This window comes from Muscardinus avellanarius (genome assembly GCF_963383645.1).
Source record: "Muscardinus avellanarius genome assembly, chromosome: 10".
Lineage (NCBI taxonomy): Eukaryota > Metazoa > Chordata > Mammalia > Rodentia > Gliridae > Muscardinus > Muscardinus avellanarius.
This window is the reverse complement of record NC_137796.1, coordinates 60,263,944-60,276,571: the sequence shown is the minus strand read 5'-3', so window position 1 is coordinate 60,276,571 and position 12,628 is coordinate 60,263,944. Positions and strand designations below refer to the sequence as shown.

General features: G+C 52.6%; 1 protein-coding gene across 1 annotated transcript in view; it reads right to left on the bottom strand.

Moving 5' to 3' along the window:
• GRIN2D (glutamate ionotropic receptor NMDA type subunit 2D) overlaps positions 1 to 11,306 on the bottom strand; it is a gene marked incomplete at both ends in the record, with an annotated part of 39,144 nt that extends 27,838 nt beyond the window's left edge. Inside the window, 2 exons of the mRNA XM_080702768.1 lie at positions 4,499 to 5,118; positions 10,860 to 11,306. Of these exons, the coding sequence (XP_080558894.1) occupies positions 4,499 to 5,118; positions 10,860 to 11,306 (1,067 nt within the window). The remainder of the gene's footprint in view (positions 1 to 4,498; positions 5,119 to 10,859) is intronic.
• Positions 11,307 to 12,628: the final 1,322 nt, after the last annotated feature.

Sequence of the window (12,628 nt, the reverse complement as noted above, 5' to 3'; positions counted from 1 at the left end):
GTGTGTGTGTGTGTGTGTGTGTGTGTGTGTGTGTGTGTGTGTGGTGCTGGGGATTAAACCCGGGGGTATTCTACCTCTGAACTACACCTTCAGCCCTATGTATGTATGTATGTATATATGTATGATGCAAATACATTGATTTGTGGTGCTGGGAATTAAACCCAGGGGCATTCTACCTCCAAACTTCACCCTCAGCCTGATTTTTTATTTTGAAACAGGGTCTGCCTAGATTGCTGAGGCTGACCTCAAACCTGTAGTCCTCCTGTCTCAGCTTCCCAAGTACTGGGAATCTAGGTGTGTGCCACCACACCCAGCTCAAACTATTTTTTTGTGTGTTTATCTAAAACAGTGCTTGGGACAGAGTCCATTCTCAGTAAGGAGCTCTTCAGTAGATGGATAGATGGATAGATGGATAAATGATCCATCCTCTGGGTGTCATTTCAGGTGTCCCCTCCTCTTGGAGACCTCAGGCTGAACCCTGACGTACGTGTGTGTTGTGTGTGTGTGTGTGTGTGTGTGTGTGTGTGTGTGTGTGTGTGTGTTAAGCCCAGGGACATCAGGGAAATTCTACCTCTAAGCTATGCCTCTAGCCCTACTTTTTTTTTTTTTTTTAGGTCTGGGGATGGAACCCAGGGGCATTTGACCTTTGAGCTACATCCCCTACCCTTTTTTTAATTCTTTTTGTGATTTTTTTTTTTTTTTTTTTGCAGTACTGAGGATGGAACCCAGGCACATTCTACCTCCGAGCTACACTCTCAGCTCTATTTTTTAGTCTTATTTATTTATTTATTTATTTTTTGTGGTGCTAGGGGGGTGGAACCCAGGGGCTTTCTACCTCCAGGCTACACCCCCAGGCCTCTTTTATACTATATTTGGAAACAGGGTCTCACTAAGTTGCTGAGACCCTCACTAAGTGGCAGAGGCTGGCTTCGAACCTGTGCGATCCTCCTGTCTCAGCCTCCCAAGTGCTGGGATTACAAGCATGCGCCACCATGCCCAGCTCTATTTTGTATTCTTTATTTTGAAACAGGGTCTCACTAAGTTGCAGAGGGCCTCACTAAGTAGCTGAGGCTGGCCGCAAACCACAATACTCTGGTCTCAGCCTCCCAAATGTTGGGATTACAAGCGTGTGCCACTACACCCAACCCTACTTTTATTTATTTATTTATTTATTTATTTATTTATTTATTTATTTATTTATTTATTGGTACTGAGGTACCTGGAAACCCGTCTTCCTCTGGGCTACACTCCCAGACACCTATTTTTTATATTTTTTTAATTTGGAAACAGGGTATCTTAAGCCAGCAAGGCTGGCTTCAAACCTTCCCAGTCCTCCTTGTCTCTGCCTCCCAAGCGCAGGGATTACAAGCGTGTGCCGCCACGCCCGGCCCTACTTTTTATTTTTATTTTGGAACGGGGTCTCACTAGGTTGACAAGAGTCTCACTGTTTGCTGAGGCTGTCCTAGAACCTGTGGTTCTCCTGAATTATCCTACCCATTACTCAGATTACGAGTGGGCACCATCACGCTTGGTGACTCCTGGCTTGCATAGCCTTGATTAGAAGGCTGGTTGGGGTCAATCTAAGATTTCCTCAATCATGACATTTTACCATGAGATGTGGAGGCTCAGATGGTGTCCAGGAAGAGCTGAAATTATGAAGGAGTAAATATTCTGGGTAAAGAACTGAATAGCCCGTTAGGTATGGTGGTGCATGCCTATAATCTCAGTACTTGGAAGTCTGAGACAAGAGGATTGTTGGTTCAAGGCCAGCCTCGGTAATTTAGTTAGACCCTCAGCAACTTAGCAAGGTCCTTCTCGAAATAAAAAAACAACAAAAAAAATTTTTTTAAAGGCTGGGGGTTGAGCCGTGTGTGGTGGCACCCACTTCTAATCCCAGCATTCGGGAGGCTGAACAGGAGGACTGCGGTTCGATGACAGCCTCAGCTGCTACTAAGTGAGGCCCTTTGCAACTCAGTAAGACCCTGTTTCAAAATAAAGAATAAAAAAACAGGACTGGAGGTATAGCTCGGAGGTAGAATGCCCCTGGGTTCCATCCCCAGTAACCCCCCCAAAAAAAGTTGGGATGTGGCTTGGAGGTAGAATGCTTCTGGATTCAATTCCCAGTACCAAAAAATAAAAAAAATAAAATGAAAAGAACTGCACAGCTTCAGGGAGAGGTGACAGAGAAAGAAAGAAGCAGAGAGTAAGAAAGACAGAATCAGAAAGAGATGAAAGGGCAGCTGGCCCCAGGCTTGGCCTCGATTCCTGATGTCTGTGTTTCTGTGAATGTTTATCTTTTCAACGAACACCCCCCCCCCTTTCCCTGAGGAAACTTAAAATGAGACTCTGCTTCTTGCAACCAAAAATGCCCTGGCTCAGACAGGCTCCCCCACGCTCCCTCCCGCCAGGCCAGTGCTGTCTCCATTAGTGCAAGCATCACGCTGCGCCTCTTTGTCCCGTCCCTGTCTGTCACCCCTCAGGACCCTGCGTTCTTTGAAGAAGTCCATGGTCTTATTCACCTCTGTGTTTCCAGCGCCCAGCGTGAGCCCTGGTTCCTAGCAGGTGCTCAGTATTCATGAACAAGGGACGCTTGTCTTGCCCTCTTGTTCTGGGATCCTGATGCCCAACTCACCAGCTCCCAATTCTCCATTCGGTCTTCTTCCCCACCCACCACTTCCTCCCCACCTCAGCTCGCTTCAGGATTAATGGTCTCTCTTAATACTTCTGACCTCTAATACCTCAGCGTCCCGACTCCCCCAAGCTCCCCGTGGTGGAGGTGCTGTTTTCCACCCAACTCGGTCCTCCTCCCCTGAAATAATAATGTGTAAAATGGGGACATAGCACTGGGTGTGGTGGTGTGTACCTGTAATCCCAGTACTTGGGAGGCCAAGACAGGAGGGATACAGGTTCAAGCACAGCCTCAGCAATTTAGTGAGGCTCTCGGCAACTCAGGGGGAACTGGTTTCCAAATTAAAAAAAAATAAAATCAGTCTGGGGGTGTAGCTAGGAGGGAGAATGCCCTTGGGTTGAAACTCCAGTAACACCCCCACCCCCCGCCCCGCGCACACACACACATGATGGGCACGTAGCCTTCCAGCGAGGGTCGACATTTCTCAACTTTTCTTGTGTGGAACCCGGTCCACATGCTGAGATGCCTATCAATCAGTACAGCACCAGCCAATCAGAATGCACATCTAGTCAATCAGAATGGACGACACTGTAAACTAGCTCATTGCTTACCACATGACTGCCTTCTCATCAACAGGATGTGAGACCTGTCTCCTCCCTACTTCAAAGGAAATTATTTGCTTTCTGCTTCCTGTATCCTCCTTCCCAGGAGCCAGACCATTTGTCCATGCCGGTCACTCAGCTTCCACCGTGCGGATATGCCAGCGTGCCCTGGAGGGTGGGTCCTGGGCCCCGGGATGATCCCCAAGATTGGCTGCATCCTGACAACCTGGACTGCATGTCCCTGGGTGGTTGTGTGACAGGGGAGGGACTCTACCTCCTACGGGTCACCAAGTCATTGGGTTTTTTTGTTTTTAAGCTCAGTTCTTAGTCTGACCAGAGCACTTCAACTAATCTAAGATACTATCAGTTGTGAAGGTACACCGCTATTTTCTTTTGCCTACCACAAAGACAGAAGAAAGCACTGCCAATTAAGCCACAGTAAGCCATAAATTATAAGACAGGTCTTGATTTCAAAGATATTAAAATGTGAAAAATTAAGCTGGGCCTGGTGGCGTGTGCTTGTCATCCCAGCATTTGGGAGGCTGAGACAGGAGGATTGCGCAGGTTCGAAGCCAGCCTCAGCTACTGAGTGAGGCCCTTTGCAACTCAGTGAGACCCTGTTTCAAAATAAAGAATAAAAAATAGGGCTGAGTGTGTTGCTCAGAGGTAGAATGCCCCTGGGTTCCATCCCCAGCAACACACACACACACACACACACACACACACACACACACACGAAAAATTAGCTTGGTGAGGTGGCCCATATCTATAATCCCAGTACTTGAGAGGCTGAGATAGAAGGATCGGAGGTTTGCAGTTAGTCTCAGCAACTTAAGACTCTGTTTCAAAATAAAAAATAAACCAGGCATGGTGGTGCACACTTGTAATCCCAGTATTTGGGAGGATAGGACAGGAAGATTGTAGGTTCAAGGACAACCTCAACAAGTAGAGAGATACTCATCAACCTAGCAAGACTCTGTTTCAAAATAAAAAAATAAAATTGAGCTGGGGTGCAGCTCAAAGGTTGAATACCTCTGGGTTCAATCTCCACTACCACACACATATACACAAGGTTAATGTTAAAAATTATACATCTCGGAGTCATGAAGTACAGTAATATATTATCAGGTACTTTCCAGTTTCTTAGACCCATTTATACCCATTCTACAGAAAAGGAAACCGAGGCCGGGAGAGGGGATGAGATTTATCTGAGGCCCCAGGAAGACACCATGAGCTGCCTGAGCTCTTCCACCCCTGCCCCACTCACCGGTGCAGGCTCTCGCCGCGGTGCGTGCGGTTCTGGGCGCGACAGTCGTGGCCGAGCTCGGGCAGGAAGCCGTAGTCCCGCAGCAGGGCCTGGGCTCCTCTGGCCACTACTGCCACACCAGCTGCCACACGCCGGGCCAGGTCGTCCCGCCAGCCAGCTGAGCGCACTGCAAACAGCCCCGCAGGCAAGGGGGCGCCGCCCGGTAGAAGAAGGGGCTCCCCGGGGGCCCCCGAGCCTCCGCCTCCGGCCAGCTGGGGTCCCACCATGAACCAGACATAGCCAGGCCCGGTGAGGCCGGCCTCCTCCGCTGCCCGGAACACGGGCTCTGCCTCCTCCCGGGCGCAGAAGAGCAGGCGGATCTGCGCGCTGACACTGCGGAGCTGGGCACCCAGCACGGCCTCGCCCGCCCCGGGGTCCAGCGTCAGCGCCCCGCGGTGCTCCCAGCCCACCAGGCTGCCGTCGGTCAGCACCTCGATGTAGGACAGGAAGGCCCGGTGGCCCGGGGCACGCGTGGTCACCGCGACAAACGAAGTCCAGTCGTACTCCTCCAGCACCTCAAAGATGACCTGGAGCTGCTGCTCTGTGGAGGAGCCCAGCTGCAGGAAGGTAGAGCCCTTCTCCTGCAGGGGATGGGGAGGATGTCAGGCCCCCCCAGGTGGGGGCCTTATCTCCCAGCAATTGACAAGGAGATAGGCTCCAGGGCAGAACACAGCTCTCAATATGGCAGAACGAATAAGCTCTTCAGCAAACCCCTCTCGATCCCTCCAGGGAGATATACCATAACTATCGGGCTTACCCACCCTTGGACCCACCCCGGAAACTCTCCCTTTCAGCTGAGCAGGAGGTGGCACATCTGTAATCTCAGGACTTGGGAGGCCGAAACAGGAGGATCACAGGTACGAAGTCAGTCAGCCTCAGCAACTTAGACCCTTGGCAATTTAACGAGACCTGTTTCAAAGATTCAAAGACAAAAAACAAAAAAAAAAAAAAACTGGCTGGGCACAGTGCCACTTGGGAGATCCAATACCTTCAGCATCTAATCTCAGTGCTTGGGAAGCTTTGGCAGGAAGATCACATAATTGGAGGCCACTCCCAGCAATTTAGTGAGACCCTCAGCAAATTTGCAAGACCCTGTTGTAAAATAAAAAATAAAAACAGGGCCGGGGTGTAGCTGGGAGTTAGAACACCCGTAGGGTCAACCCCTGGTTCCCTCTGAAAACAACAAAACCCTCTCCCCTGTGAACCCTACTCTCCTGCCTGTTTTAGGGCAGATGAGGAGATCCCAGAAGAGAGCGCTAAAGTGCTAAGGTTAAGTTCTAAAGTTAAATTCACAGAGCCATGGGAGGGAGAGAGCCCGCGAGTCTGAGTCATCACAGGGAGGAAAGCCACCTCCAGTCAGGACCACCTGTTGGGCTTTCATATGAATGAGAAATAGCTGGGCATGGTGGCATACACTTGCAATCCCAGTACTTGGGAAGCTGAGACAGGAGGATTGCGTTCACAGCCAGCCTCAGCTACTTAGTGAGGTCCTCTGAGGCTTAGTGAGACCCTGTTTCAAAATAAAAAACAAAGCCATGTGTGATGGTGCAGGCTTGTAATCCCATTTGGGAGGCTGAGACAGGAGGATCATGGTTCAAGGACTGCCTCAGCTATTACTAAGTGAGGCCCTTTGCAACTCAGTGAGACCCTATTTCAAAATAAAGAATAAAAAAATAAGTCTGGGGATGTAACTCGGAGGTAGAATGCCCCTGAGTTCAAAACCCAGCAACACACACAAACACACACACACCACCACCACTACCACCACCACCATCAACAACAACAACAACAACAACAACAACAACACCCCCCTTTTGGGTTGAGCTGCTGAGATTTGAGGGGTTTTCTGTTGCAGCAGCTAACATCACTGCCATTAACGCACTTACCATCCAGTGAAGGAACTACAACTCCCAGCATGCACTGAGAGTGTTTTCCTGACAGCAGGGAGACTGCATCTTCCAGCCAGCAGCTGGGATGCTGAAGGTATTGGATCTCCCAAGTGCGGTGGACTTGCCTTTCATTGGTTTTCCTTCTACCTCCTTGCCCTTTCCTTTCTTGTTTTCTTTGCTAGACCCCTTTCCCAGCCAGAATTCTAAATGTAGGAGTGCCCTTTAGTGTTCCCCAGCTCCTTTTTTTTTTTTTTTTTCTTTCCAATTGTACTGGAGATGGAACCCAGGGGCATTTTACCTCCAAGCTACACCCCTAGTCCTATTTTTTAGTCTTTTTATTTTTTGAAACAGGTGTCACTAGTTACAAAGGGCCTCGCTAAGTAGCTTAGGCTGTCTGCAAACTGCGATCCGGTCTCTGCCTCCTGAATGCTGGGATTATAAGCTTGCACCACCACGCCCAGCTCTCCCCAGCCTTTTTTTTTTTTTTTTTTTTTTTTTTGGTGGTACTGGGGTTCCTGGAAACCTTTCTACCTCCGGGCTACACTCCCAGACCTATTTTATATTTTTATTTGGAAACAGGGTCTCATAAACCATCTAAGCTGGCTTTGAACCTGCGTAATCCTCCAGTCTTCGCCTCCCAAGCGCAGGGATTACAAGTGTGTGCCACCACGCCCGGCTCTCCCCAGCCCTTTTAATTAAAAAAATTTTTTTTTTTTTTTTTTGGTGGTACTGGGGTTCCTGGAAGCCCTTCTACCTCTGGGATACACTCCCACGGGCTACACTCCCAGACCTATTTTTTATATTTTTTTTTATTTGGAAACAGGGTCTCTTAAGCCAGCGCGGCTGGCTCCGAACCAGCGCGATCCTCCTGTCTCCGCCTCCCAAGCGCGGGGATTACAAGCGTGCGCCACCACGCCCGGCAAAAAAAAAATTTTTTTAAAACAGGGTCTCACTTAATTGCTGAGACCAACGTGGAACTTGCAATCCTCCTGTCTCAGCCTTCCCAGTGTGTGTCACGGAGTGCAGGCTCAAAATCAGAATTCTAATTTTCTTTTTGTCACAATGGGGATTGACCCAGGGGCATTCTACCACTGAGCTACACCCTCAGCCCTATTTTGTTTAATTTAATTTAATTTAATTTATTTTTGTGTGTGTGTGGGTCTGGGAATGGTACCCAGAGGCATTTGACCTCCGAGCTACATCTCCTGCCCTATTTTTTATTCTTTATTTTGAAACAGGGTCTCACCAAGTTGCAGAGGGCCTCACTAAGTAGCTGAGGCTGTCTGTGAACTATGTTCTTCCAGTCTCAGCCTCCCAAATGCTGGGATTACAAGCATGCACCACCACGCCCGGCTCCTATTTTATTTTGAAACAGGATCTGGCTAAGTTGTTGAGGCTGGCCTGGAACCTGCCATCCTCCTGTCTCAGCCTCCCAGAGTCCTGGGATTATTGGTGTGCACCACCACACCTATCTTCAAAAACAGCGTTCTTGACTCCTATTCTCCTAAACTGGCTTCCTGTCTCCCGTCCCCTTTCACCCTAATGCTCAGGCCCCAAACTGGCATCATTCTCCCCACCCCCCTCCTCTTTCCCTTATGTTCATCTCCAGGTCTTCTGAGCTCTGTTTCCAAACATGACGCCCGATACCTGCCCCTCACCACTGATGCTACCGTCAGCTTTATTACTGACGTCACTTTCTCACTTGCCTGGACAACTCTAGCTTTCAACCCATCTCTGCTTCCATTCTCCAATCTTCCAGTCCATTCTACAAACAGCAGCCAGTGTGATCATCTCAAAATATTAGCTGGATCACAGCCCTTCTCTTTTGAAAGTCTTCCAATGAATCTCCTTTATTATTTTTTATTTACCTATTTACTTATGGTGCTGGAGATTGAACCTAGGGGAACTCTATTTCTGAGCTACACCCAGCCCTTTTTGTTTCTTTGGTTTTGAAACAGGGTCTCGTGAGGTTGTTGAGGGTCTCCTTAAATTGTTGAGGCTGGCCTCGAACCGGTGATCCTCCTGTCTCAGTCTCCCAAGTGCTACGTTTACAGACCAGCGTGCCCACTTGAATCTTCTCTCTTTCTTTCTTTCTTTCTTTCTTTCTTTCTTTCTTTCTTTCTTTCTTTCTTTTGCGGTACTAAGGATGGAACCCAGGGGCATTCGACCTCTGAGCTACATGCACCCCCTGCCCCATTTTTTATTCTTTATATTAAAACAGAGTCTCACTAAGTTGTGGAGGGCCACACTAAGTAGCTGAGGCTGTCCATGAGCTGCGATCCTCGGGTCTCAGCCTCCCGGATGCTGGGCTTACAAGTGTGCGCCACCACGCCCGGCTCTTGAACCTACTTTAGAATCAACACCAAAGTCCTCTCTGAAGCCCACAGGGCCCTGCCTGAACTGACCCTTGCTCCCTCTCCGACCTGAGCTTTGGCCACTCCCATCCCCCAATGGCTGCAGCCACACTCTGTCTTGCTCTTCCTCAGTCAGATACAGAGCTTTGCTCTCTGCTGCGGCCCTCCAGCACCTGGGCCTACCTCTCCTCATTCCTCAGGTCCAGCCGCTGTCACCTCCACAGGGAGTCCTTTCCCCGCTGTCATCTACTGAAGCCCCAGCCTTAGTCACTACCGCATCCTGTCAGATTCCTCCAGGAGAGATTTTACTATCGGCAGCTTGTTTTGTCTGTTTCCGTCATTAGAATGCAAACTCTATAAGCAGGAATTTGTTTTTTTTTTTTTTCTTTCTTCTTCTTCCCTCCCACAGTTTTATTCCCCAGAACCTAAAACGGCCCTGGCACAGAGTCAGCTCTCAATAAACCTTCCTATAATGCGATGGGAACAGCAAGTGGACTTTCTCCCTGGTGCGTGCCTGTGCTTATGAGTGTAGAGGAATAAGACAGTTGTCCTGAGGAGAGGCGGTCTCCCCGCGGGCGGCGAGCATCCTAAAAGGACCTCACCCTTCAGCAGGCGGAGGTGAGCTGAGGGCACCACGTTCCAGTTAGTGGGGTCGAGATGGAGCTGTGAGGACCACTCTGTCTTTCAGGGACAGCGAAGGGATTACATGTCCCTGAAGGTAATGAGGCTGTACGCTGTATAGACCACAGTACCCAGAAGACAGGGCAACAGACTGGATCACACTTAGCAACGGAGTTAAGAGAAACCCCATCTCTGGGCATCCCATTGTGGCAGCCAAGAAAGAAGTTCTCCAACCAGGTCTACAAATCTGGCTACAAATATCTGGACAGCATCATGCCAAGGAAAACAAGAACGTTGGACAGAGGTCCTTCCCAAATGCTCTAGACTGGAGAACTACCAGTCCCATCATGCAACAGTGTCCAATCACAAAGCTGCAGGCCCTACCTGCAGGGCATTGGCCAATTTAGGCTCCACCCACTCAGGTGGTTTCATTCTCCAGCGAATCCCACCTCTCTGTTGCACTGGCTCCACCCCCAGGAGGTCCCGCCCCTCACCAGGATCTATCCTCTTGGCCTACCCTGAAGTCCGCAGATCCTGGCTTGACCCATTTCTCGTCTTCACTACCAAAAGCCCACTATACTGGCCCCTCCTGTGCCTCTGGGAGGCAGACCTCTCTTTAGGCCTTGGCCAGGTCCAGCCTCTCCTCTCTCCACCACTGTAGGCTCCTGGCTCTTGTCTTTCATTAGCTGGGCCCACCTCTATCACCGGCCTTCTTCCTCCCAGGCCCACTCTCTGGATTCCGTTTTCCACGCCTCAGAGCTCATATGCACCTTCTCAAAGCCCTTTCCCAGGCCCTTTCAGTCCAGACCCAGCCTTTTTATTTTAGAGTTTAAGCTCCGCCTCCCCCTCACTGGTCCTGTCCCTTCTCTGCTAGCCTCGCCCTGAAACACTCCTAGAGGCCCAGTTGTACCTTTTCCCAACTAAGGGCTCCTCTCCTCCTCAGCCTCCTCCTTCGCTGAGCGGCTCCGTTCTCCTCGGCCAACTCCTAGACTCTGCTTAGCAGGCAGATCCCCTCCCCGACCCCATCACGTCTCCGGCACCTTCTTTCTTCATCGGCCCGCTTTCCTAGCTCCCACCTTCTCTCAGGCCTTACCCCCTTCCGAATCCCATTCCTTTCCAGCTGATTCCAACCTTGGCTCCTCCCAGGCCCCTCCGCTCCCCTCGGGTCCCCAGTCTTGGCTCTCCGCTAGCTTGCCCCCTCCATTTCTCCAGACCCCACACCTTCCCTTCCAGTCTGCTTTTCCGCAGCTCCTTTCCTGCAGCGACCGGACTTCCAGAACCCTGATCTCAGATGACTGGCCGCTTTGCGACCCTTGTAGGCGACTCCCCGGGAGGGCCCTGCTCACCCCGTGGACCACGCCCCCCAGGTCAGCCCCTACCTGCCGGCCCCAGAGGCTGACCTCCAGGAAGCCCCGCCCCGCCCGCAGGCCCCGCCCCCGCAGGCCCCGCCCCGCGCACCTTGGGCGTGAGCACGAGCGCGGCGCCGCCGTGCACGGCCACGATGGGCAGCGAGGTCTGGGCCGACAGGAAGTCGAGGATGGGCGCCACGGCGGGCGCGCGGGAGTCGTCCTCGAAGACGACGCCGTGCACGCGCAGCCCCGACAGCAGGTCGCAGAGCTGCAGCACGAGGCTGCGCGGGTCCGAGCCGTTGAGCACCAGCGCCACGGGCCGCACGTCCAGGCCCGGGCTGCGCACGGCCGCCGCCACGGCCGGGCCCAGGCGCGCCGCCTCGGCCGCGTACGCCGGGCCCGAGAACACGAGCGCCACGTTGAGCGGCCGCGCCCCGCCGAGGCCCCCGCCCGGCCCCGGCGCCTCCTCCGGGAACGGGCTGGCGCAGGCCAGCGCCAGCAGCAGCAGCATCCTAGCGGGGCCCCGAGGGCCGCCGGGGCCACCGGCGCCGCGCATCGCCTGCGGGCCCCGCCGGGCGGCCTCTGAGCGCGGCCGGACGGACGGGGAGGGAAGGGTTGGGGTGGGCAGGACACAGGGACGGACAGACAGACAGCGTTGGAGGGGAAGAGATCACCGACGGAGAGGCAGAGATGGAAGGAGAGACACGGATAGGGAGAGAGACACGGATAGGGAGAGGTGCAGAGGTGGAGAGAGTGGGCCATGGGGAGAGGGACGGGCAGACAGGACAGACAGACGGAGACCAAGGGAGAGACACAGGCAGAGGGAATGGCAGTGGAGAGGGAGATGGGGACGTGAAATGGGGAGAGATGGAGATGGCGGAGAGTGTGGGCAGGGGGCAGACACAAGGCCAGGGGGGCGAGTAATGGGGTCAGGGGAAGACACAGAAGTAAGGAGAGAGAAAAGAGAGAAGGCAGAGGGTGGTGAGGCCGATGAGACCCATGGGGAAGGGAGACCCACAGAGACGGGACCAAAATAGGAGCATGGAAGAGAGATGGAACAGTCGGGAGAAAGCGGCAAGGCAGCAATAAGGGGAGAGAGGTGGCAGGAGAAACAGGGTGGAGAGGCTCGGAGTGACAGAGACAGGGAGAAGAGAGGACGGCAGGCCCCAGGAGGAGGATGTTGAGAGAGGCAAGGAGACGCAGAGGTAGAAGCAGGAAGATGGGAGAGATCAGAGACCAGAGAAAGTTGGACGGGGAGAAAGACAGGAAGCCGGATTCAGACCCCACAGCACACACGAGCCGAGGGGAGGCAGGCAGAGCAGAGAGAATACACAGGAAGACAGAAATAGCGAGGCAAGACCGAGACCCCCGCCAGGGAGGCGCCCAGCACAGACATGAAAGGAAGGCCAGTGGCGGGAGGGAGCCAAAATGAAAGGACGAAAAAGTGAGGGACGGAATGAGAGAGGGAAAGGGGGTCAGGTGCATGGGGGGGAGAGAAAGAGACGAGAAATTAGTGGAGCCCCACAACATTTCCCCTCACCCCGTCACAACCCCCAGCCCCACTGTGCCCCCTGCTCCTGTCCCTTTCCCTCAGTTCTCAGAGGATGTCACCGGCCAGGCTGGGACTCGGGCTTGGGGGGCACAGCTGTGAAGAGTTGGGGAGGGAGGGGTCCCTGGCTCCCAGCCTGGAACAGTTCAGTAAATGAGAGGAAATTCAGCGTTGCCTCCGATTGCTCCCTGTTGATACTGGCTGCCTGGGGCCGGTAGGCTGGGAGCCCAGAGTCCTGGGTCCTGGGTGTGAGGGAGGAGGGCTCAGGGCTCTGGACTCCAGGCACCTGGCCTGCACTGGGGCTTCCTGGAGGGGTGAGGGTCTGCTCA